This window comes from Mustelus asterias, chromosome 14 (genome assembly GCF_964213995.1).
Source record: "Mustelus asterias chromosome 14, sMusAst1.hap1.1, whole genome shotgun sequence".
Lineage (NCBI taxonomy): Eukaryota > Metazoa > Chordata > Chondrichthyes > Carcharhiniformes > Triakidae > Mustelus > Mustelus asterias.
In genome coordinates, this window is record NC_135814.1 from 2121652 (window position 1) to 2149456 (window position 27805).

Consider the following 27805-nt stretch of genomic DNA (forward strand, 5'->3'; position numbering starts at 1 on the left):
ATCCATTGGGATTGTGTACAGTGGGAATTATTGGGAAGGGCTTTGATTGATTGGGATTGTTTACAATGGGAGGTTAAGTCTTGAGGAGGAAAGTTGTTAATGCACTTCATAATTAATGCCTTGATATCCAATGCGTGCAGGTAATAACTCGTATTTCTACACCTTACGTAACCTGGTGAAAGATTTCCAAACCCTCAGCCTGCAGTGCTGACAATTGAGCTGGTGATACATTTGGCATTCTGCTAAAACTGACAAACACACGGAGATTAATGACTAATTAACCTATTATTGGTGATGTTTTGAGGGAGACGAATTGGCTGTGATACATAAATTTTAACTGGCACCATGGTATCTTCAGGATTCACTTGTATAAACTCACCACTCATAAAGAACAAAGAATAAAGAAAATTACAGCACAGGAACAGGCCCTTCGGCCCCTCCAAGCCTGCACCGACCATGCTGCCTGACTTAACTAAAACCCCCGACGCTTCCGGGGACCATATCCCTCTATTTCCATCTCATTCATGTACTTGTCAAGATGCCCCTTAAAAGTCACTACCGTATCCGCTTCCACTACCTCCCCCGGCAACGAGTTCCAGGCACCCACTACTCTCTGTGTAAAAAATCTGCCTCATACATCTCTTTTAAACCTTTCCCCTCGCACCTTAAACCTGTGCCCCCTAGTAATTGACTCTTCCACCCTGGGAAAAAGCTTCTGACTATCCACTCTGTCCATGTCTCTCATAATTTTGTAGACTTCTATCAGGTCGCCCTCAACCTCCGTCGTTGCAGTGAGAACAAACCACGTTTCTCCAACCTCTCCTCATAGCTAATGCCCTCCATACCAGGCAACATCCTGGTAAATCTTTTCTGTATCCTCTCCAAAGCCTCCACATCCTTCTGGTAATGCGGCGACCAGAATTGAACACTATATTCCAAGTGCGGCCAAACTAAGGTTCTATAAAGCGGCAGCATGACTTGCCAATTTTTATACTCAATGCCCCGACCAATGAAGACAAGCATGCCGTATGCCTTCTTGACTACCTTCTCCACCTGCATTGCCACTTTCAGTGACCTGTGTACCTGTACACACAGATCCTTCTGCTTATCAATACTCTTAAGGATTCTGCCATTTACTGTATATTTCCTATCTGTATTAGACCTTCCAAAATGCATTACCCCACATTTGTCCATGTTCAGGGATAGCGCACCTTTCAAACTCCCTCAGCCCCATTCCCAAATCAAACTCCCTCAGCTCCATTCCCACAACAAACTCCTCCCCCCATTCCCAAAACAACTCCCTCAGCCCCATTCCCACAACAAACTCTTCAGCCCATTCCCCAATCAAACTCCCTCCCCTTATTCTCGTGACTGCCTCCACGCCACTGCGGCCAAACAGCTGGGAGTCGGCCTGGATGGGACCCCCCCCCCCCCTCCCCCACCCTGGTCCCCTCCCCCCACCCCCCCTCCCACCCCACTCGTCTGTCTCATATTGTGAATGGCACCCTCCCCTGAGGCTCTGCCTTCCTCCTTTTCAACTTCAGTCCCGAATCGACATGATGCAAGAAGAGAGAAATAGAGATGGGATGAGTGCGGAATTCTGCAGTGTGACTGAGACTGCCGGAGGCTTCTCTCTGAGTGACATCGCTCCAAGCTGTCTCCCGGCTGATAGAGTGCCGTTGCCTCCCTGTATTTCTGATCCAAGACTGGATCACTCTGCAAAACCGCACAATAACACCAATAAATCTTGTACCAGCCACAGAGCAGCAACTGCCCCCCACTTCTTGATGCAACTTGTTTCCTTGTGATGCAACACATGAGCTGTAACATCGGCTTTGAGCAGAAATCATTCTCCGTGCAAAACCTTGGGTTTTATTTTCCTGTCGGAGTTGAAGAAATGATTTACATTTTTGTAGCATCTTCTCTCAGAGTGCCCCAGTTGATGAATTACATTTTCATGGGCAGTCACTGTTGGAATTATGTAGGACTTTGCCAGTGAGTTCACACAGACCAAGTCCCCACAAGCAGCAATGTGATGAGCTGCTGCACTGGCCATGTTGGCTTTGAGTGAGTGGCGCCTCGGTGCAGACACTCAAAACCCAGTTCCCCTGGGTGGGACATGTTGTCTGGATGTGTGACACCAGCTTCCTGGAGCAATGGCTCCTCTCGGATCTCCATTGCAGCAGGACACTCTGGGGGGGGGGAGAGTGGAAATGCTTTAGGGATGTCCTCAGTGCAGCCCTGAAGGGGTTAGACATTCCTGTAGACTCATGGGAGAGCTTGGCTTGTAGTGAAACAAGATGGAGAGGGGTCATTCCTGATGACAATGAACAAATCGAGAGGCTTCTTCGGAAACGCGCAGAGAATACAAACAGTAGGAGCAGGAGTAGACCATTCGGCCCGTCGCCTCTGCTCTGCCATTCAATACCATCATGGCTGATCTTGGGCTTGAAGTTCACTTTGTGTCTGTTCTCCATGCCCTCTGCTTTCCCACCAGCACCTGTCTATCCCAGTCTTCAATCTATTCAACGATGGAGCACCCACATCCCTCTGGGGTAAAGAATTCCAAAGATTCACGACCTTTTGAGTGAAGTAATTTCTCCCCATCTCAGTCCTAACTGATCGGCCCCTTATCCTGAGTCTATAACTCCCCTGTTTCAGATTCCCTGACCAATGGAAATATCTCAGCGTTTATCCTATCAAACCCTCTCAGAATTGTGCTGATTCCAGTCAGATCACCTCTGATTCTTCTAAAGTCCAGAGAATACAAACCCAATTTACTCAGCCTCTCATCATAGGACAACCCCCTCATCCCAGGGACCAATCCAGTGAACCTTCGCTGTACTATCCCCAGTGCCAGTACATTTGGCGGCATTCTGGCACGGTGGTTGGTATGTCTGTGCGGGTTTCCTCCGGGTGCTCCGGTTTCCTCCCGCACTCCAAAGACGTGCGGGTTAGGTTGATTGGCCATGCTAAATTCCCCCTCTGACAGTGCGGCACGCCCTCAGTACTGACCCTCTGACAGTGCGGCACTCCCTCAGTACTGACCCTCTGACAGTGCGGCACTCCCTCAGCACTGACCCTCTGACAGTGCAGCACTCGCTCAGTACTGACCCTCTTACAGTGCAGCACTTTCCCAGTACTGACCCTCTGACAGTGCGGCACTCCCTCAGTACTGACCCTCTGACAGTGCGGTACTCCCTCAGCACTGACCCTCTGACAGTGCAGCACTCCCTCAGTACTGACCCTCTGACAGTGCGGCACTCCCTCAGTACTGACCCTCTGACAGTGCGGCACTCCCTCAGTACTGACCCTCTGACAGTGCGGCACTCCCTCAGTACTGACCCTCTGACAGTGCGGCACTCCCTCAGTACTGACCCTCTGACAGTGCGGCACTCCCTCAGTACTGACCCTCTGACAGTGCGGCACTCCCTCAGTACTGACCCTCTGACAGTGCGGCACTCCCTCAGTACTGACCCTCTGACAGTGCGGCACTCCCTCAGTACTGACCCTCTGACAGTGCGGCACTCCCTCAGTACTGACCCTCTGACAGTGCGGCACTCCCTCAGTACTGACCCTCTGACAGTGCAGCACTCCCTCAGTACTGACCCTCTGACAGTGCGGCACTCCCTCAGTACTGACCCTCTGACAGTGCGGCACTCTCTCAGTACTGACCCTCTGACAGTGCAGCACTCCCTCAGTACTGACCCTCTGACAGTGCGGCACTCCCTCAGTACTGACCCTCTGACAGTGCGGCACTCCCTCAGTACTGACCCTCTGACAGTGCGGCACTCCCTCAGTACTGACCCTCTGACAGTGCAGCACTCCCTCAGTACTGACCCTCTGACAGTGCAGCACTCCCTCAGTACTGACCCCCTGACAGTGCAGCACTCCCTCAGTACTGACCCTCTGACAGTGCGGCACTCCCTCAGTACTGACCCTCTGACAGTGCAGCACTCCCCCAGTACTGACCCTCTGACAGTGCGGCACTCCCTCAGTACTGACCCTCTGACAGTGCAGCACTCCCCCAGTACTGACCCTCTGACAGTGCGGCACTCCCTCAGTACTGACCCTCTGACAGTGCGGCACTCCCTCAGTACTGACCCTCTGACAGTGCGGCACTCCCTCAGTACTGACCCTCTGACAGTGCGGCACTCCCTCAGTACTGACCCTCTGGACAGTGCAGCACTCCCTCAGTACTGACCCTCTGGACAGTGCGGCGCTCCCTCAGTACTGACCCTCTGACAGTGCGGCACTCCCTCGGATGGTCAATACTTATCTGCTTGTGGATGCACACAGACCCTCCACAGCCAGAGGAAAATACTGCTCAAAAGCAGGCAGCAAGTCTGAACAACATTTACAAATAAATAACAAGGAAATAAGACCAGGAGAATTAAGCTTCTTATTTACACAGCCAGTAGTCATGGTCACAATGACTAAATAATATTACACAGCACCCTGCAGCTATGATATGTTAAAAAGATCTGGCTCTGGCAGCTTCGGACAGGTTCCACCATGTTGCTGCAACACACACTCCCCAGACTCACACATCTGCCTCTCATCAACAATCCAACTGGTCAAGGGACCACAACCATGGCCTCCCAATGCAGCACTGAGGGAGTGCCACACTGTCAGTGGGTCAGTACTGAGGGAGTGCCGCACTGTCAGAGGATCAGTATTGAGGGAGTGCCGCACTGTCAGAGGGTCAGTACTGAGGGAGTGCCGCACTGTCAGAGGGTCAGTACTGAGGGAGTGCCGCACTGTCAGAGGGTCAGTGCTGAGGGAGTGCCGCACTGTCAGTGGGTCAGTACTGAGGGAGTGCTGCACTGTCAGAGGGTCACTACTGAGGGAGTGCTGCACTGTCAGAGGGTCAGTACTGAGGGAGTGCTGCACTGTCAGAGGGTCAGTACTGAGGGAGTGCTGCACTGTCAGAGGGTCAGAACTGAGGGAGTGCCGCACTGTCAGAGGGTCAGTACTGAGGGAGTGCCGCACTGTCAGAGGGTCAGTGCTGAGGGAGTGCCACACTGTCAGTGGGTCAGTACTGAGGGAGTGCCGCACTGTCAGAGGGTCAGTACTGAGGGAGTGCCGCACTGTCAGAGGGTCAGTGCTGAGGGAGTGCCGCACTGTCAGAGGGTCAGTGCTGAGGGAGTGCTGCACTGTCAGAGGGTCAGAACTGAGGGAGTGCCGCACTGTCAGAGGGTCAGTACTGAGGGAGTGCCGCACTGTCAGAGGGTCAGTACTGAGGGAGTGCTGCACTGTCAGAGGGTCAGAACTGAGGGAGTGCCGCACTGTCAGAGGGTCAGTAATGGGGGAGTGCTGCACTGTCAGAGGATCAGTACTGAGGGAGTGCTGCACTGTCAGAGGGTCAGTAATGGGGGAGTGCTGCACTGTCAGAGGATCAGTACTGAGGGAGTGCCGCACTGTCAGAGGATCAGTACTGAGGGAGTGCCGCACTGTCAGAGGATCAGTACTGAGGGAGTGCTGCACTGTCAGAGGGTCAGAACTGAGGGAGTGCCGCACTGTCAGAGGGTCAGTAATGGGGGAGTGCTGCACTGTCAGAGGATCAGTACTGAGGGAGTGCTGCACTGTCAGAGGGTCAGTAATGGGGGAGTGCTGCACTGTCAGAGGATCAGTACTGAGGGAGTGCTGCATTGTCAGAGGATCAGTACTGAGGGAGTGCCGCACTGTCAGAGGGTCAGTACTGAGGGAGTGCTGCACTGTCAGAGGATCAGTACTGAGGGAGTGCTGCACTGTCAGAGGGTCAGTACTGAGGGAGTGCCGCACTGTCAGTGGGTCAGTGCTGAGGGAGTGCTGCACTGTCAGAGGGTCAGTACTGAGGGAGTGCTGCACTGTCAGAGGGTCAGTGCTGGGGGAGTGCCGCACTGTCAGAGGGTCAGTACTGAGGGTGTGCCGCACTGTCAGAGGGTCAGTACTGAGGGAGTACCGCACAGTCAGAGGATCAGTACTGAGGGAGTGCCGCACTGTCAGAGGGTCAGTACTGAGGGAGTGCCGCACTTTCAGAGGGTCAGTACTGAGGGAGTGTCGCACTGTCAGCAGGTCAGTACTGAGGGAGTGCTGCACTGTCAGAGGGTCAGTACTGAGGGAGTGCCGCACTGTCAGAGGGTTAGTACTGAGGGAGTGCCGCACTGTCAGAGGATCAGTACTGAAGAAGTGCCGCACTGTCAGAGAGTCAGTACTGAGGGAGTGCCACACTGTCAGAAGATCAGTACTGAGGGAGTGCTGCACTGTCAGAGGGTCAGTGCTGAGGGAGTGCCGCACTGTCAGAGGGTCAGTACTGGGGAGTGCCGCACTGTCAGAGGGTCAGTACTGAGGGAGTGCCGCACTGTCAGAGGGTCAGTACTGAGGGACTGCCACACTGTCAGAGGGTCAGTACTGAGGGAGTGCCGCACTGTCAGAGGGTCAGTACTGAGGGAGTGCCGCACTGTCAGAGGGTCAGTACTGAGGGACTGCCACACTGTCAGAGGGTCAGTACTGAGGGAGTGCCGCACTGTCAGAGGGTCAGTACTTAGGGGGTGCCGCACTGTCAGAGGGTCAGTACAGAGGGAGCGCTGCACTGTCAGAGGGTCAATACTGAGGGAGTGCTGCACTGTCAGAGGGTCAGTGCTGAGGGAGTGCTGCACTGTCAGAGGGTCAGTACTGAGGGAGTGCCGCACTGTCAGAGGGTCAGTACTGAGGGAGTGCCGCACTGTCAGAGGGTCAGTACTGAGGGAGTGCTGCACTGTCAGAGGGTCAGTACTGAGGGAGTGCCGCACTGTCAGAGGGTCAGTACTGTGGAAGTGGATAAAGCCACCATTATTTTATCTCAGTGCCTATTCTGGGTAACTGGAATCAGGAGCTCCGGCTGTCGATAAGTTAACCCCCTGCCCTCCCCGCATTTCCACACCCTCCATCCTACGACCCCCATGTCCTGCTGTGTCGCTCATGATTCTTGGCCTCTGATTGGCTGACCGCTGTCGAGGATGGAAGTTTATCCCTTCGTCCACCCTGCCATTTCCCCACCCTTTCCCAAACCCCCTGGACAGCAACCCAGACAGCAACCCAGACAGCAACCCAGACAGCAACCCAGACAGCAACCCAGACAGCAACCCAGACAGCAACCCAGACAGCATCCCAGACAGCAACCCAGACAGCATCCCAGACAGCAACCCAGACAGCAACCCAGACAGCAACCCAGACAGCAACCCAGACAGCAACCCAGACATCAACCCAGACAGCAACCCAGACAGCAACCCAGACAGCAACCCAGACAGCAACCCAGGCAGAAACCCAGGCAGCAACCCAGACAGCAACCCAGACAGTAACCCAGACAGCAACCCAGGCAGCAACCCAGACAGCAACCCAGACAGTAACCCAAACAGCAACTCAGACAGCACCCCAGACAGCAACCCAGCCAGTAACCCAGGCAGCAACCCAGATAGTACCCCAGATTGTAACCCAGACAACAACCAGACAGCACCCCAGACAGCAACCCAGACAATAACCCAGATAGCAACCCAGACAGCAACCCAGACAGTAACCCAGACAGCAACACAGGCAGCAACCCAGACAGTACACTGGACAGCAATTCAGACAGTACCCTGGACAGCAACCCAGACAGTAACCCAGACAGCAACACAGGCAGCAACCCAGACATTACTCTGGACAGCAACCCAGACAGTACCCTGGACAGCAACCCAGACAGCAACCCAGACAGTACCCCGGACAGCAACCCAGACATTACCCCGGACAGCAACCCAGACAGCAACCCAGACAATACCCTGGACAGCAACCCGGACAGTACCCCAGACAGCAACCCAGTCAGTAACCCAGACAGCAACCCAGACAGTAACCCAGACAGTCACCCAGACTGCAACCCAGACAGCAACCCAGACAGTAACTGAGACAGCAACCCAGACATTAACTCAGACAGTACCCCAGACAGTAACTAAGACAGGAACCCAGACAGTAACCCAGAACGGAACCCAGACTGGAACCCAGACAACAACCCAGACAGGAACACAGAACGGAACCCAGACAATAAACCAGACCGGAACTCAGACAGTTACCCAGACTCTAACCCAGACAGTGTCCCAACCAGTAACCCAGACTCTAACCCCACAGTAATCGAGACGGGAACTCAGACAGCGCAGAAGCTGAAATGTCTCCACCTTTAGCTTTGTCTCTATTGCCATCCCTGAACACAGATTCCTCTTGTTACCTCAAACTGGCTGGTCCGATAGAATGATCTGAGCTGAGGGAATAGTTCTGGCCTCAGGATACCAGAGGGAATCTCACTGGTTCTTTGTCCCAGTGTCTGAGTGTGTGTTTGTGTGAGGGAGGTGGAGGTGGTCGGGAGGGGTCTCTGCGTACTCTCTGTTTCAGAATCCTTGCCTCTCATTGTCTCTGTCTCACTCTTTTTCTGCCAGCTTGCTCTTCCTCAATCTCTGACTCTTGCGCCTTGTGTGTGTCTCTCGCGCTTTCGCTTTGTGAGTCTCTCACTAGCTCTCTGTACCCATGTCTTCCTCTCACTGTTTATCTATCTGCTATTTCTCTGTCTCACTCTATCTCTCTCTCTCTCTGCTCTCTCTTTCTGCTCTCTCTCTCTGCTCTCTCTCTCTCTCTCTCTGTCTCCCTCTGTCTGGGTCCTGCAGCCCTCGGATTCTGCTAGGGATATTGTCACGCTATCGGAGAGAGGGTGTTAGTGATGAAATCTTGGGCTGGTGCCAATGCTGCTTTTTGGAGTGGAATCAATAGTTGAGATGAACAACGCAAAGGAAATTTGGCTGGAAGTTCGATGTGGGACAAATTGATGAACTTTCCTGCCTGTTGATGAATGGCAGTCTGGGGAAGAGGGAATGCCATTTGTAAAGTGAGAGCTACCTTTCTGAAAAACACTCGAGATTCTCTCAGACTCGGAGTGCAAACAGGCCTGTGCCTGTCATCTTTAAGTAGGAAAGTTACTGCTTAAAGGAGCCCTGTCCTCTGGTTGGTAAGAGGATGTTTTCTGGTTAGTAAGTAGCTGTTGTCTTGTTGTTAGGAGGAGGATGTTAGATCATCAGTCCGAGGTTATTGTCTCTTTGAATTTTGATTTGATTTGATTTGATTTATTATTGTCACATGTATTAACATTCAGCGAAAAGTATTATTTATTGCACGCTATATAGACAAAGCATACCATTCATAGAGAAGGAAATGAGAGAGTGCAGAATGTAGTGTTACAGTCATAGCTAGGATGTAGAGAAAGATCAACTTAATGCAAGGTAAGTTCATTCTAAAGTCTGACAGCAGCAGGGAAGAAGCTGCTCTTGAGTTGGTTGTTACGTGACCTCAGACTTTTGTATCTTTTTCCCGACGGAAGAAGGTGGAAGAGAGAATGTCCGGGGTGCGTGGGGTCTTTAATTATGTTGGCTGCTTTTCCGAGGCAGCGGGAAGTGTAGACAGAGTCAATGGATGGGGGGCTGGTTTGTGTGATGGATGGGGCTACATTCATGACCCTTAGTAGTTCATTGTGGTCTTGGGCAGAGCAGGAGCCATACCAAGCTGTGATACAACCAGAAAGAATGCTTTCTATGGTGCATCTGTAAAAGTTGATGAGAGTTGTAGCTGACATGCCAAATTTCCTTAGTCTTCTGAAAAAGTAGAGGCATTGGTGGGCTTTCTTAACTATAGTGTCGGCATGGGGGGACCAGGACAGGTTGTTGGTGATCTGGACAGCCAGAAACTTGAAGCTCTCGACCATTTCCACTTTGTCCCCATTGATGTAGACAGGGGTATGTTCTCCTTTACGCTTCCTCAAGTTGATGGCTATCTCCTTCGTTTTTTTGACATTGAGGGAGAGATTATTGTTGTTGCACCAGTTCACCAAATTCTCTATCTCATTCCTGTACTCTGTCTCGTCATTGTTTGAGATCCGGCCCACTACGGTGATGTCATCAGCAAACTTGAAAATCGAGTTGGAGGGGAATTTAGCCACACAGTCATAGGTGTATAAGGATTATAGTAGGGGGCTGTGAACACAGCCTTGTGGGGCACTGGGGTTGAGGATGATCGTGGAGGAGGTGTTGTTGTTAACATAAATACAGAAAATGCGGGGAAGTCCCAATGGGTCTGGCAGCATCAATGTCGAGAGAAACAGAGTTAATATTTCAATTCAGTGTGACTCTTCAGGTGAAAGAACAACTTGTTTCTAATTTTCCCTCTTTTCCACCACCAATTGCAACTTTTTTTTTATTGGTTCGTGGAATATGGGTGTCACTGGCTGGGCCAACATTTATTGACCATTCCTAGTTGCCCTGGAGAAGGTGGTCGTGAGCTGCCTTCTTGAATCGCTGCAGTTCATGTTCTGTGGGTTGACCCATAATGCTGTTTGGGAGGGAATTCCAGGATTTTGACCCAGTGACTATGAAGGAATGGCGATATATTTCCAAGTCAGGATGGTGAGTGGCTTGAAGGGGAACTTGCAGGTGGTGGTGTTCCCATGTATCTGCTGCCCTTGTTCTTCCAGATGAAAGTTGTCATGGGTTTAGAAGGTGTTGCCTAAGGAATCTTGTTGAATTGCTGCAGTGCATCTTGTAGATGGTACACACGGCTGCTACTGAGCATCAGTAGTGGAGGGATTGAATGTTTGTAGATGTGGTGCCAATCAAGTGGGCTGCTTTGTCCTGGATAGTGTCAAGCTTCTTGAGTGTTGTTGGAGCTGCACCCATCCAGGCAAGTGGGGAATATTCCATCACACTCCTGACTTGTGCCTTGTAGATGGTGGACAGGCTCTGGGGAGTCAGGAGGTGAGTTACTCGCCACAGTATTCCGAGCCCCTGACCTGCTCTTGTAGCCACTGTGTTTATGTGGTGAGTCCAGTTGAGTTTCTGGTCAATGGTAGCCCCAAGGATGTTGACAGTGGGGGATTCAGTGATAGTAACACCATTGAATGTTAAGGGATGTCAATTTTTAAATAGCAATAAACCATTGCTCCACATTCGATGTTTACAAGTCAAAAGCCGGGTGTCCTGCTCTGAATGGAAGCTTTGACACTGGCACTTACAATGGGGCTGAGGCAGAGGGGAGGTGAATGGGTTAAACAGCAGAAATCACACACCCCAGCCTGAGCCAATTGTTCCAAGGGGGACGGGTGACAGATAACCCGAAACTGGCAAAAAGGAACTGTGCATTCTGGATCAAATCATTTCCTTTTGTCATCAAACTCATTAAGATCCAGACTAATACTTTCACCAGATGCCTCTGATCACTGTGTTGAAAGATAAGCTGGGTTGTCAGGGCGTTACATTACCCGAATTCAATGGCTGCCTTCTCATTACACTGGAGCAAAAGTCTCAGTACGCGATCGAGTTCCATCATATAAATCTTTCACTAACAATATTTTATTTTAACTCATTTCACTTTTCTGTAAAGATTAGGTGTCTCTCTTTCTCCTTTCCCACACCGCCCCCCCCTTCATTAGCGTTCCGCTGTCAGAGAATTAGTCACTGGAGGAGTGAGTGCCGATCGCATTGGCTGACAATGTCTCACGCTTCCACAGGGAGGAGAATGGGGAAAGGACCTGGCTTCTCCAATCACCCCTTCTGCCCAACTAACCAAAATCAATCTCTCTCCTCAAGAGTTTAATTCCAAAAAAAACCCCCCCAGGAAATGGTGGTAAATCATTTTAAAATACGAGTGCAGTTCAGCTGGTGTTTGTGTCCAATTCTGGGCACTGCATTTCGGAAGGAAATGAAAGATTTGGCGAGGATACAGGGAGATTTATTAGGATAGTTCGAGGGATTACAGTTCCATGGCGAGATGACAGAATTGGGATTGATCTCCTCAGAACAGAGAGGCTCAAAAAGAGACCCTAAAAAAGGGGAATAGGCGAAGGCCCTTCAGCCTCTCAATCCTGCGCCACCATTGGATAAGATGACTGATCTTTCACCTCAACACCAACTTATCAAACTATCCCCATGAACCTCAATTCCATTAGTCACTCAAGGAATATCAGTCACTGTCTTGAATATTGCACGGGGTTAGATACAGAGTAAAGCTCCCTCTACACTGTCCCCATCAAACACTCCCAGGACAGGTACAGCATGGGGTTAGATACAGAGTAAAGCTCCCTCTACACTGTCCCCATCAAACACTCCCAGGACAGGTACAGCACGGCGTTAGATACAGAGTAAAGCTCCCTCTACACTGTCCCCATCAAACACTCCCAGGACAGGTACAGCACGGGGTTAGATACAGAGTAAAGCTCCCTCTACACTGTCCCCCATCAAACACTCCCAGGACAGGTACAGCACGGGGTTAGATACAGAGTAAAGCTCCCTCTACACTGTCCCCATCAAACACTCCCAGGACAGGTACAGCACGGGGTTAGATACAGAGTAAAGCTCCCTCTACACTGTCCCCATCAAACACTCCCAGGACAGGTACAGCACGGGGTTAGATACAGAGTAAAGCTCCCTCTACACTGTCCCCATCAAACACTCCCAGGACAGGTACAGCACGGGGTTAGATACAGAATAAAGCTCCCTCTACACTTTCCCCCCATCGAACACTCCCAGGACAGGTACAGCACGGGGTTAGATGCAGAGTAAAGCTCCCTCTACACTGTCCCCCCATCGAACACTCCCAGGACAGGTACAGCATGGGGTTAGATACAGAGTAAAGCTCCCTCTACACTGTCCCCCATCAAACACTCCCAGGACAGGTACAGCACGGGGTTAGATACAGAGTAAAGCTCCCTCTACACTGTCCCCCATCAAACACTCCCAGGACAGGTACAGCACGGGGTTAGATACAGAGTAAAGCTCCCTCTACACTGTCCCCATCAAACACTCCCAGGACAGGTACAGCACGGGGTTAGATACAGAGTAAAGCTCCCTCTACACTGTCCCCCATCAAACACTCCCAGGACAGGTACAGCACGGGGTTAGATACAGAGTAAAGCTCCCTCTACACTGTCCCCATCAAACTCTCCCAGGTTGATCTTTGATGGATCTCCTTAGATCGTATCTGGCTTCCTTGTATAGGTCAGTGTCGCCTGACTTGAACGCCTCAGATCTGGACTTCAGCAAGTAGTGGATATCCCTGTTCATCCATGGTTTCCGATTGGAAAACACACGGATTTGCTTCTTTGGCACACAGTCTTCTACACACTTACTAATGAAGTCAGTTACTCTTGTGGCATACTCGCTCAGGCTGGTCGCAGAGTTTTTAAATACTGACCAGTCCACTGACTCCAAGCAGCCCCGTAGGAGATCATCCGATTCCTCAGATTGCACGACTTTCTTTGACGGATGCTCCCGCTTCAGTTTTTGTTTGTAAGGCGGGAGCAGGAGCACAGCCTTGTGGTCTGATTTGTGAAAGTGTGGGCGGGCGATAGAGTGGTAGGTATGTTTGATATTTGTGTAGCAGTGGTTGCGGATGTTTGGGCCTCTGGTGGAGCAGGAGACGTGTTGATGGTAACTTGGTAGTACGCTCTTAAGCTTGGCATGATCGAAGTCCCCAGCCACGATGAACAAGGCCTCGGGATGTTTTGTCTCAAGCCTATTCGTAGTGGTGTATATTTCGTCCAGCGCGATCTTCACGTCTGCATGGGATAGGATGTAAACTGCCATCAGGATAACGGAGGTGAACTCCCACCGAAGGTAGTGGGGGTGGCATTTTAGCGTCGTGTGTTCTAGTTCTGGGGAGCAGAAAGTTGCCAGTGTTGTTACTTTGAGGCATCTTTGATGATTATCCATTGATATGATTTCAAGTTATTTCAGATCCAAATCGAGGCAGTTATAATGGACAGTATTGTTGCTCACTCAGAATGGAGAAGAATGGGTATTTTCACTGGCCTCACATGCACAGACACCAGGAATTTCAGCACCTTCACTGACCGAAGCTTTGTTCTATTTGGTCTCAGATTGGCACCGTGGTCGTTCCATTGCCAGTGGCAAGCCTCCATCCTGCGGTAGGAATGCATTCGATTGGAGAGGAGGTCCAGATAGACCTCCTGGCGGAGTGGGCTTGGCCAGATGAAGAGACTATAATGCTGGTGGACAACCATGAAGATGATTGGGCTTGGCTACATGACATGAAGGTGTCCGGGCCGGTGAGTAACAAACTGTACTGACAGCTCCATCTCTAACCACAGTGACAGACCCGTCCCCACCAGTACTGTACCCCAGTGTTATACAGCGACAGGCCCGTCCCCACCAGTACTGTACCCCAGTATTATACAGCGACAGACCCGTCCCCACCAGTACTGTACCCCAGTGTTATACAGTGACAGACCCGTCCCCACCAGTACTGTACCCCAGTGTTATACAGCGACAGACCCGTCCCCACCAGTACAGTACCCCAGTGTTATACAGTGACAGACCCGTCCCCACCAGCACTGTACCCCAGCGCTATTCAGCGACAGACCCGTCCCCACCAGTACTGTACCCTAGTGTTATACAGCGACAGACCCGTCCCCACCAGTACTGTACCCCAGTGTTATACAGCGACAGACCCGTCCCCACCAATACTGTACCCCAGTGTTATTCAGCGACAGACTCATCCCCACCAGTACTGTACCCCAGTGTTATACAGTGACAGACCCGTCCCCACCAGTACTGTACCCTAGTGTTATACAGCGACAGACCCGTCCCCACCAATACTGTACCCCAGCGCTATTCAGCGACAGACCCGTCCCCACCAGTACTGTACCCTAGTGTTATACAGCGACAGACCCGTCCCCACCAGTACTGTACCCCAGTGTTATACAGCGACAGACCCGTCCCCACCAGTACAGTACCCCAGTGTTATTCAGCGACAGACCCATCCCCACCAGTACTGTACCCCAGTGTTATTCAGTGACAGACCCGTCCCCACCAGTACTGTACCCCAGTGTTATTCAGCGACAGACCCATCCCCACCAGTACTGTACCCCAGTGTTATACAGCGACCGACCCATCCCCACCAGTGCTGTACCCCAGTGTTATTCAGCGACAGACCCGTCCCCACCAATACTGTACCCCAGTGTTATTCAGCGACAGACCCATCCCCATCAGTACTGTACCCCAGTGTTATTCAGCGACAGACCCGTCCCCACCAACACTGTACCCCAGTGTTATTCAGCGACAGACCCGTCCCCACCAGTACTGTATCCCAGTGTTACACAGCGACAGACCCATCCCTACCAGTTCTGTACACCAGTGTTATAGTGACAGACCATTCATCACCAGTTCTGTACCCCAGTGTTATATAGTGACAGACCCGTCCCCACCAGTACTGTACCCCAGTGTTATATAGTGACAGACCCATCCCCACCAATACTGTACCCCAGTGTTATATAGTGACAGACCCATCCCCACCAGTACTGTACCACAGTGTTATACAGTGACAGACCCGTTCCCACCAGTACTGTACCCCAGTGTTATACAGCGACAGACCCGTCCCCACCAGTACAGTACCCCAGTGTTATACAGTGACAGACCCGTCCCCACCAATACTGTACCCCAGTGTTATTCAGCGACAGACCCATCCCCACCAGTACTGTACCCCAGTGTTATACAGTGACAGACCCGTCCCCACCAGTACTGTACCCCAGTGTTATTCAGCGACAGACCCATCCCCACCAGTACTGTACCCCAGTGCTATTCAGCGACAGACCCGTCCCCACCAGTACTGTACCCTAGTGTTATTCAGCGACAGACCCGTCCCCACCAGTACTGTACCCCAGTGTTATACAGCGACAGACCCGTCCCCACCAGTACAGTACCCCAGTGTTATTCAGCGACAGACCCGTCCCCACCAATACTGTACCCCAGTGTTATTCAGCGACAGACCCATCCCCGTCAGTACTGTACCCCAGTGTTATTCAGCGACAGACCCGTCCCCACCAATACTGTACCCCAGTGTTATTCAGCGACAGACCCGTCCCGACCAGTTCTGTACCCCAGTGTTATATAGTGACAGACCCGTCCCCACCAATACTGTACCCCAGTGTTATACAGTGACAGACTCGTCCCCACCAATACTGTACCCCAGTGTTATACAGTGACAGACCCGTCCCCACCAGTTCTGTACACCAGTGTTATAGTGACAGACCCTTCATCACCAGTTCTGTACCCCAGTGTTATATAGTGACAGACCCATCCCCACCAATACTGTACCCCAGTGTTATATAGTGACAGACCCATCCCCACCAGTACTGTACCCCAGTGTTATACAGTGACAGACCCGTCCCCACCAGTACTGTGCCCCAGTGTTATATAGTGACAGACCCGTCCCCACCAGTACTGTACCCCAGTGTTATACAGTGACAGACCCGTCCCCACCAGTACTGTACCCTAGTGTTATACAGTGACAGCCCCGTCTCCACCAGTACTGTACCCCAGTGTTAATCAGCGACAGACCCGTCCCCACCAATACTGTACCCCAGTGTTATTCAGCGACAGACCCGTCCCCACCAATACTGTACCCCAGTGTTATTCAGCGACAGACCCGACCCCACCAGTACTGTACCCTAGTGTTATACAGTGACAGACCCGTCCCCACCATTACTGTACCCCTGTGTTATACAGCGACAGACCCGTCCCCACCAGTACTGTACCCCAGTGTTATTCAGCGACAGACCCATCCCCACCAGTACTGTACCCCAGTGTTATATAGTGACAGACCCGTCCCCACCAGTACTGTACCCCAGTGTTATACAGTGACAGATCTGTCCCCACCAGTATTGTACACCAGTGTTATACAGCGCCAGACCCATCCCCACCAGTACTGTACCCCAGTGTTATTCAGTGACAGACCTTCCCCACCAGTACTGTACCCCAGTGTTATACAGTGACAGATCTGTCCCCACCAGTACTGTACCCCAGTGTTATTCAGCGACAGACCCATTCCCACCAGTACTGTACCCCAGTGTTATATAGTGACAGACCCGTCCCCACCAGTACTGTACCCCAGTGTTATACAGCGACAGACCCGTCCCCACCAGTACTGTACCCCAGTGTTATTCAGCGACAGACCCATCCCCACCAGTACTGTACCCCAGTGTTATACAGTGACAGACCCATCCCCACCAGTACCGTACCCCAGTGTTATTCAGCGACAGTCCCGTCCCCACCAATACTGTACCCCAGTGTTATTCAGCGACAGACCCGTCCCCACCAATACTGTACCCCAGTGTTATTCAGCGACAGACCCGTCCCCACCAGTACTGTACCCTAGTGTTATACAGTGACAGACCCGTCCCCACCAGTACGGTACCCCAGTGTTATACAGTGACAGACCCGTCCCCACCAGTACTGTACCCCAGTGTTATTCAGCGACAGACCCATCCCCACCAGTACTGTTCCCCAGTGTTATATAGTGACAGACCCGTCCCCACCAGTACTGTACCCCAGTGTTATACAGTGACAGATCTGTCCCCACCAGTATTGTACCCCAGTGTTATACAGCGCCAGACCCATCCCCACCAGTACTGTACCCCAGTGTTATACAGTGACAGACCCATCCCCACCAGTACCGTACCCCAGTGTTATTCAGCGACAGACCCGTCCCCACCAATACTGTACCCCAGTGTTATTCAGCGACAGACCCGTCCCCACCAATACTGTACCCCAGTGTTATTCAGCGACAGACCCGTCCCCACCAGTACTGTACCCTAGTGTTATACAGTGACAGACCCGTCCCCACCAGTACGGTACCCCAGTGTTATACAGCGACAGACCAGTCCCCACCAGTACTGTACCCCAGTGTTATTCAGCGACAGACCCATCCCCACCAGTACTGTACCCCAGTGTTATATAGTGACAGACCCGTCCCCACCAGTACTGTACCCCAGTGTTATACAGTGACAGATCTGTCCCCACCAGTATTGTACACCAGTGTTATACAGCGCCAGACCCATCCCCACCAGTACTGTGCCCCAGTGTTATACAGTGACAGACCCATCCCCACCAGAACTGTATCCCAGTGTTATACAGTGACAGACCCGTCCCCATCAGCACTGTACCCCAGTGTTATACAGTGATAGATCTGTCCCCACCAGTATTGTACACCAGTGTTATACAGCGGCAAACACGTCCCCACCAGCACTGTACCCCAGTGTTATACAGTGACAGACCATTCCCCACCAGTACTGTACCCCAGTGTTATACAGTGACAGACCCGTCCCCAACAGTATTGTACCCCAGTGTTATACAGTAACAGACCCATCCCCACCAGCACTGTACCCCCATGTTATAGAATGACAGACCCGTCCCCACCAGTACTGTACCCCAGTGTTATACAGTGACAGACCCGTCCCCACCAGTACTGTACCCTGGTGTTATACAGTGACAGACCTATCCCCACCTGTACTGTACCCCAGTGTTATACAGTGATAGACCCGTCCCCGCCAGTATTGTACCCCAGTGTTATACAGTGACAGACCCGTCCCCACCAGTATTGTACCCCAGTGTTATATATTGACAGACCCGTCCCCACCAGTACTGTACCCCAGTGTTATACAGTGACAGACCCGTCCCCGCCAGTATTGTACCCCAGTGTTATACAGTGACAGACCCGTCCCCACCAGTACTGTACCCCAGTGTTATACAGTGACAGACCCGTCCTCGCCAGTAATGTACCCCAGTGTTATACAGTGCCAGACCCGTCCCCGCCAGTAATGTACCCCAGTGTTATACAGTGACAGACTCGTCCTCACCAGTACTGTACCCCAGTGTTACAGAGTGAGAGACCCGTCCCCACCAGTACTGTACCCCAGTGTTATTCAGCGACAGACCCATCCCCACCAGTACTGTACCCCAGTGTTATACAGTGACAGACCCGTTCCCACCAGTACTGTACCCCAGTGTTATACAGTGACAGACCCGTCCTCACCAGTACTGTACCCCAGTGTTATACAGCGACAGACCATTCCCCACCCCCAGTACTGTACCCCAGTGTTATACAGTGACAGACCCATCCCCACCAGTACCGTACCCCAGTGTTATTCAGCGACAGACCCGTCCCCACCAATACTGTACCCCAGTGTTATTCAGCGACAGACCCATCCCCATCAGTACTGTACCCCAGTGTTATTCAGCGACAGACCCGTCCCCACTAACACTATACCCTAGTGTTATTCAGCGACAGACCCGTCCCCACCAGTACTGTATCCCAGTGTTATACAGCGACAGACCCATCCCTACCAGTTCTGTACCCCAGTGTTATATAGTGACAGACCCGTCCCCACCAATACTGTACCCCAGTGTTATACAGCGACCGACCCATCCCCACCAGTACTGTACCCCAGTGTTATTCAGCGACAGACCCGTCCCCACCAATACTGTACCCCAGTGTTATTCAGCGACAGACCCATCCCCATCAGTACTGTACCCCAGTGTTATTCAGCGACAGACCCGTCCCCACCAACACTGTACCCCAGTGTTATTCAGCGACAGACCCGTCCCCACCAGTACTGTATCCCAGTGTTACACAGCGACAGACCCATCCCTACCAGTTCTGTACCCCAGTGTTATATAGTGACCGGCCCGTCCCCACCAATACTGTACCCCAGTGTTATACAGTGACAGACCCGTCCCCACCAATACTGTACCCCAGTGTTATACAGTGACAGACCCGTCCCCACCAGTTCTGTACACCAGTGTTATAGTGACAGACCCTTCATCACCAGTTCTGTACCCCAGTGTTATACAGTGACAGACCCATCCCCACCAATACTGTACCCCAGTGTTATATAGTGATAGACCCATCCCCACCAGTACTGTGCCCCAGTGTTATACAGTGACAGACCCGTTCCCACCAGTACTGTACCCCAGTGTTATACAGCGACAGACCCGTCCCCACCAGTACAGTACCCCAGTGTTATACAGTGACAGACCCGTCCCCACCAATGGATGAGGGTATAGTTGGGTGGATTAGCAAATTTGCTGATGACACCAAAGTCGGTGGTGTGGTAGACAGTGAGGAAGGGTGTCGTAGTTTGCAGGAAGACTTAGACAGGTTGCAAAGTTGGGCCGAGAGGTGGCGGATGGAGTTTAATGCGGAGAAGTGTGAGGTAATTCACTTTGGTAGGAATAACAGATGTGTTGAGTATAGGGCTAACGGGAGGACTTTGAATAGTGTGGAGGAGCAGAGGGATCTAGGTGTATGTGTGCATAGATCCCTGAAAGTTGGGAATCAAGTAGATAAGGTTGTTAAGAAGGCATATGGTGTCTTGGCGTTTATTGGTAGGGGGATTGAATTTAGGAGTCGTAGCGTTATGTTGCAACTGTACACAACTCTGGTGCGGCCGCACTTGGAGTACTGTGTGCAGTTCTGGTCCCCACATTACAGGAAGGATGTGGAGGCTTTGGAGAGGGTGCAGAGGAGGTTTACCAGGATGTTGCCTGGTATGGAGGGGAGATCCTATGAGGAGAGGCTGAGGGATTTGGGATTGTTTTCGCTGGAAAGGCGGCGGCTAAGAGGGGATCTTATTGAAACATATAAGATGATTAGAGGTTTAGATAGGGTGGATAGTGATAGCCTTTTTCCTCTGATGGAGAAATCCAGCACGAGGGGGCATGGCTTTAAATTGAGGGGGGGGTAGTTATAGAACCGATGTCAGGGGTAGGTTCTTTACCCAGAGGGTGGTGAGGGATTGGAATGCCCTGCCAGCATCAGTAGTAAATGCGCCTAGTTTGGGGGCGTTTAAGAGATCCGTAGATAGGTTCATGGACGAAAAGAAATTGGTTTAGGTTGGAGGGTCACAGTTTTTTTTTTTAACTGGTCGGTGCAACATCGTGGGCCGAAGGGCCTGTTCTGCGCTGTAATGTTCTATGTTCTATGTTCTAATACTGTACCCCAGTGTTATTCAGCGACAGACCCATCCCCACCAGTACTGTACCCCAGTGTTATACAGTGACAGACCCGTCCCCACCAGTACTGTACCCCAGTGTTATTCAGTGACAGACCCGTCCCCACCAGTACTGTACCCCAGTGTTATTCAGCGACAGACCCATCCCCACCAGTACTGTACCCCAGTGCTATTCAGCGACAGACCCGTCCCCACCAGTACTGTACCCTAGTGTTATACAGCGACAGACCCGTCCCCACCAGTACTGTACCCCAGTGTTATACAGCGACAGACCCGTCCCCACCAGTACAGTACCCCAGTGTTATTCAGCGACAGACCCATCCCCACCAGTACTGTACCCCAGTGTTATACAGTGACAGACCCGTCCCCACCAGTACTGTACCCCAGTGTTATTCAGCGACAGACCCATCCCCACCAGTACTGTACCCCAGTGTTATACAGCGACAGACCCATCCCCACCAGTACTGTACCCCAGTGTTATTCAGCGACAGACCCGTCCCCACCAATACTGTACCCCAGTGTTATTCAGCGACAGACCCATCCCCATCAGTACTGTACCCCAGTGTTATTCAGCGACAGACCCGTCCCCACCACTACTGTACCCCAGTGTTATTCAGCGACAGACCCGTCCCCACCAGTACTGTATCCCAGTGTTATACAGCGACAGACCCATCCCGACCAGTTCTGTACCCCAGTGTTATATAGTGACAGACCCGTCCCCACCAGTACTGTACCCCAGTGTTATATAGTGACAGACCCGTCCCCACCAGTACTGTACCCCAGTGTTATACAGTGACAGATCTGTCCCCACCAGTATTGTACACCAGTGTTATACAGCGCCAGACCCATCCCCACCAGTACTGTGCCCCAGTGTTATACAGTGACAGACCCATCCCCACCAGAACTGTATCCCAGTGTTATACAGTGACAGACCCGTCCCCATCAGCACTGTACCCCAGTGTTATACAGTGACAGATCTGGCCCCACCAGTATTGTACACCAGTGTTATACAGCGGCAAACACGTCCCCACCAGCACTGTACCCCAGTGTTATACAGTGACAGACCATTCCCCACCAGTACTGTACCCCAGTGTTATACAGTGACAGACCCATCCCCACCAGCACTGTACCCCATGTTATAGAATGACAGACCCGTCCCCACCAGTACTGTACCCCAGTGTTATACAGTGACAGACCCGTCCCCACCAGTACTGTACCCTGGTGTTATACAGTGACAGACCCATCCCCACCTGTACTGTACCCCAGTGTTATACAGTGATAGACCCGTCCCCACCAGTATTGTACCCCAGTGTTATACAGTGACAGACCCGTCCCCGCCAGTATTGTACCCCAGTGTTATACAGCGACAGACCATTCCCCACCCCCAGTACTGTACCCCAGTGTTATACAGTGACAGACCCATCCCCACCAGTACCGTACCCCAGTGTTATTCAGCGACAGACCCGTCCCCACCAATACTGTACCCCAATGTTATTCAGCGACAGACCCGTCCCCACCAATACTGTACCCCAGTGTTATGCAGCGACAGACCCGTCCCCACCAGTACTGTACCCTAGTGTTATACAGTGACAGCCCCGTCTCCACCAGTCCTGTACCCCAGTGTTATTCAGCGACAGACCCATCCCCACCAGTACTGTACCCCAGTGTTATATAGTGACAGACCCGTCCCCACCAGTATTGTACCCCAGTGTTATACAGTGACAGATCTGTCCCCACCAGTATTGTACACCAGTGTTATACAGCGCCAGACCCATCCCCACCAGTACTGTACCCCAGTGTTATACAGTGACAGATCTGTCCCCACCAGTATTGTACACCAGTGTTATACAGCGCCAGACCCATCCCCACCAGTACTGTGCCCCAGTGTTATACAGTGACAGACCCATCCCCACCAGAACTGTATCCCAGTGTTATACAGTGACAGACCCGTCCCCATCAGCACTGTACCCCAGTGTTATACAGTGACAGATCTGGCCCCACCAGTATTGTACACCAGTGTTATACAGCGGCAAACACGTCCCCACCAGCACTGTACCCCAGTGTTATACAGTGACAGACCCATCCCCACCAGCACTGTACCCCCATGTTATAGAATGACAGACCCGTCCCCACCAGTACTGTACCCCAGTGTTATACAGTGACAGACCCGTCCCCACCAGTACTGTACCCTGGTGTTATACAGTGACAGACCCATCCCCACCTGTACTGTACCCCAGTGTTATACAGTGATAGACCCGTCCCCGCCAGTATTGTACCCCAGTGTTATACAGTGACAGACCCGTCCCCGCCAGTATTGTACCCCAGTGTTATACAGCGACAGACCATTCCCCACCCCCAGTACTGTACCCCAGTGTTATACAGTGACAGACCCATCCCCACCAGTACCGTACCCCAGTGTTATTCAGCGACAGACCCGTCCCCACCAATACTGTACCCCAATGTTATTCAGCGACAGACCCGTCCCCACCAATACTGTACCCCAGTGTTATTCAGCGACAGACCCGTCCCCACCAGTACTGTACCCTAGTGTTATACAGTGACAGACCCGTCCCCACCAGTACGGTACCCCAGTGTTATACAGTGACAGACCCGTCCCCACCAGTACTGTACCCCAGTGTTATTCAGCGACAGACCCGTCCCCACCAGTACTGTACCCCAGTGTTATACAGTGACAGATCTGTCCCCACCAGTATTGTACCCCAGTGTAATACAGCGCCAGACCCATCCCCACCAGTACTGTACCCCAGTGTTATACAGTGACAGACCCATCCCCACCAGTACCGTACCCCAGTGTTATTCAGCGACAGACCCGTCCCCACCAATACTGTACCCCAGTGTTATTCAGCGACAGACCCGTCCCCACCAATACTGTACCCCAGTGTTATTCAGCGACAGACCCGTCCCCACCAGTACTGTACCCTAGTGTTATACAGTGACAGACCCGTCCCCACCAGTACGGTACCCCAGTGTTATACAGCGACAGACCAGTCCCCACCAGTACTGTACCCCAGTGTTATTCAGCGACAGACCCATCCCCACCAGTACTGTACCCCAGTGTTATCTAGTGACAGACCCGTCCCCACCTGTACTGTACCCCAGTGTTATACAGTGACAGATCTGTCCCCACCAGTATTGTACACCAGTGTTATACAGCGCCAGACCCATCCCCACCAGTACTGTGCCCCAGTGTTATACAGTGACAGACCCATCCCCACCAGAACTGTATCCCAGTGTTATACAGTGACAGACCCGTCCCCATCAGCACTGTACCCCAGTGTTATACAGTGATAGATCTGTCCCCACCAGTATTGTACACCAGTGTTATACAGCGGCAAACACGTCCCCACCAGCACTGTACCCCAGTGTTATACAGTGACAGACCATTCCCCACCAGTACTGTACCCCAGTGTTATACAGTGACAGACCCGTCCCCAACAGTATTGTACCCCAGTGTTATACAGTAACAGACCCATCCCCACCAGCACTGTACCCCCATGTTATAGAATGACAGACCCGTCCCCACCAGTACTGTACCCCAGTGTTATACAGTGACAGACCCGTCCCCACCAGTACTGTACCCTGGTGTTATACAGTGACAGACCTATCCCCACCTGTACTGTACCCCAGTGTTATACAGTGATAGACCCGTCCCCGCCAGTATTGTCCCCCAGTGTTATACAGTGACAGACCCGTCCCCACCAGTATTGTACCCCAGTGTTATGTATTGACAGACCCGTCCCCACCAGTACTGTACCCCAGTGTTATACAGTGACAGACCCGTCCCCGCCAGTATTGTACCCCAGTGTTATACAGTGACAGACCCGTCCTCGCCAGTAATGTACCCCAGTGTTATACAGTGCCAGACCCGTCCCCGCCAGTAATGTACCCCAGTGTTATACAGTGACAGACTCGTCCTCACCAGTACTGTACCCCAGTGTTACAGAGTGAGAGACCCGTCCCCACCAGTACTGTACCCCAGTGTTATTCAGCGACAGACCCATCCCCACCAGTACTGTACCCCAGTGTTATACAGTGACAGACCCGTTCCCACCAGTACTGTACCCCAGTGTTATACAGTGACAGACCCGTCCTCACCAGTACTGTACCCCAGTGTTATACAGCGACAGACCATTCCCCACCCCCAGTACTGTACCCCAGTGTTATACAGTGACAGACCCATCCCCACCAGTACCGTACCCCAGTGTTATTCAGCGACAGACCCGTCCCCACCAATACTGTACCCCAGTGTTATTCAGCGACAGACCCATCCCCATCAGTACTGTACCCCAGTGTTATTCAGCGACAGACCCGTCCCCACTAACACTATACCCTAGTGTTATTCAGCGACAGACCCGTCCCCACCAGTACTGTATCCCAGTGTTATACAGCGACAGACCCATCCCTACCAGTTCTGTACCCCAGTGTTATATAGTGACAGACCCGTCCCCACCAATACTGTACCCCAGTGTTATACAGCGACCGACCCATCCCCACCAGTACTGTACCCCAGTGTTATTCAGCGACAGACCCGTCCCCACCAATACTGTACCCCAGTGTTATTCAGCGACAGACCCATCCCCATCAGTACTGTACCCCAGTGTTATTCAGCGACAGACCCGTCCCCACCAACACTGTACCCCAGTGTTATTCAGCGACAGACCCGTCCCCACCAGTACTGTATCCCAGTGTTACACAGCGACAGACCCATCCCTACCAGTTCTGTACCCCAGTGTTATATAGTGACAGACCCGTCCCCACCAATACTGTACCCCAGTGTTATACAGTGACAGACCCGTCCCCACCAATACTGTACCCCAGTGTTATACAGTGACAGACCCGTCCCCACCAGTTCTGTACACCAGTGTTATAGTGACAGACCCTTCATCACCAGTTCTGTACCCCAGTGTTATACAGTGACAGACCCATCCCCACCAATACTGTACCCCAGTGTTATATAGTGATAGACCCATCCCCACCAGTACTGTGCCCCAGTGTTATACAGTGACAGACCCGTTCCCACCAGTACTGTACCCCAGTGTTATACAGCGACAGACCCGTCCCCACCAGTACAGTACTCCAGTGTTATACAGTGACAGACCCGTCCCCACCAATACTGTACCCCAGTGTTATTCAGCGACAGACCCATCCCCACCAGTACTGTACCCCAGTGTTATACAGTGACAGACCCGTCCCCACCAGTACTGTACCCCAGTGTTATTCAGTGACAGACCCGTCCCCACCAGTACTGTACCCCAGTGTTATTCAGCGACAGACCCATCCCCACCAGTACTGTACCCCAGTGCTATTCAGCGACAGACCCGTCCCCACCAGTACTGTACCCTAGTGTTATACAGCGACAGACCCGTCCCCACCAGTACTGTACCCCAGTGTTATACAGCGACAGACCCGTCCCCACCAGTACAGTACCCCAGTGTTATTCAGCGACAGACCCATCCCCACCAGTACTGTACCCCAGTGTTATACAGTGACAGACCCGTCCCCACCAGTACTGTACCCCAGTGTTATTCAGCGACAGACCCATCCCCACCAGTACTGTACCCCAGTGTTATACAGCGACAGACCCATCCCCACCAGTACTGTACCCCAGTGTTATTCAGCGACAGACCCGTCCCCACCAATACTGTACCCCAGTGTTATTCAGCGACAGACCCATCCCCATCAGTACTGTACCCCAGTGTTATTCAGCGACAGACCCGTCCCCACCAATACTGTACCCCAGTGTTATTCAGCGACAGACCCGTCCCCACCAGTACTGTATCCCAGTGTTATACAGCGACAGACTCATCCCGACCAGTTCTGTACCCCAGTGTTATGTCGTGACAGACCCGTCCCCACCAATACTGTACCCCAGTGTTATACAGTGACAGACTCGTCCCCACCAATACTGTACCCCAGTGTTATACAGTGACAGACCCGTCCCCACCAGTTCTGTACACCAGTGTTATAGTGACAGACCCTTCATCACCAGTTCTGTACCCCAGTGTTATACAGTGACAGACCCGTCCCCACCAGTACTGTACCCTAGTGTTATACAGTGACAGCCCCGTCTCCACCAGTACTGTACCCCAGTGTTATTCAGCGACAGACCCGTCCCCACCAATACTGTACCCCAGTGTTATTCAGCGACAGACCCATCCCCATCAGTACTGTACCCCAGTGTTATTCAGCGACAGACCCGTCCCCACCAATACTGTACCCCAGTGTTATTCAGCGACAGACCCGTCCCCACCAGTACTGTATCCCAGTGTTATACAGCGACAGACTCATCCCGACCAGTTCTGTACCCCAGTGTTATATAGTGACAGACCCGTCCCCACCAATACTGTACCCCAGTGTTATACAGTGACAGACTCGTCCCCACCAATACTGTACCCCAGTGTTATACAGTGACAGACCCGTCCCCACCAGTTCTGTACACCAGTGTTATAGTGACAGACCCTTCATCACCAGTTCTGTACCCCAGTGTTATACAGTGACAGACCCGTCCCCACCAGTACTGTACCCTAGTGTTATACAGTGACAGCCCCGTCTCCACCAGTACTGTACCCTAGTGTTATACAGTGACAGCCCCGTCCCCACCAGTACTGTACCCCAGTGTTATTCAGCGACAGACCCATCCCCACCAGTACTGTACCCCAGTGTTATATAGTGACAGACCCGTCCCCACCAGTACTGTACCCCAGTGTTATACAGTGACAGGTCTGTCCCCACCAGTATTGTACACCAGTGTTATACAGCGCCAGACCCATCCCCACCAGTACTGTGCCCCAGTGTTATACAGTGACAGACCCATCCCCACCAGAACTGTATCCCAGTGTTATACAGTGACAGACCCGTCCCCACCAGCACTGTACCCCAGTGTTATACAGTGACAGATCTGGCCCCACCAGTATTGTACACCAGTGTTATACAGCGGCAAACACGTCCCCA

At 52.1% G+C, this 27805-nt stretch overlaps 1 protein-coding gene across 1 annotated transcript in view; it reads left to right on the forward strand.

The window, feature by feature from the left end:
- LOC144504067 (SPRY domain-containing protein 3-like) overlaps positions 1-27805 on the forward strand; it is a 450173-nt gene that overhangs the window by 215643 nt on the left and 206725 nt on the right. The window contains exon 6 of the mRNA XM_078229230.1: positions 13904-14092. Coding sequence (XP_078085356.1) covers positions 13904-14092 — 189 coding nt within the window. The remainder of the gene's footprint in view (positions 1-13903; positions 14093-27805) is intronic.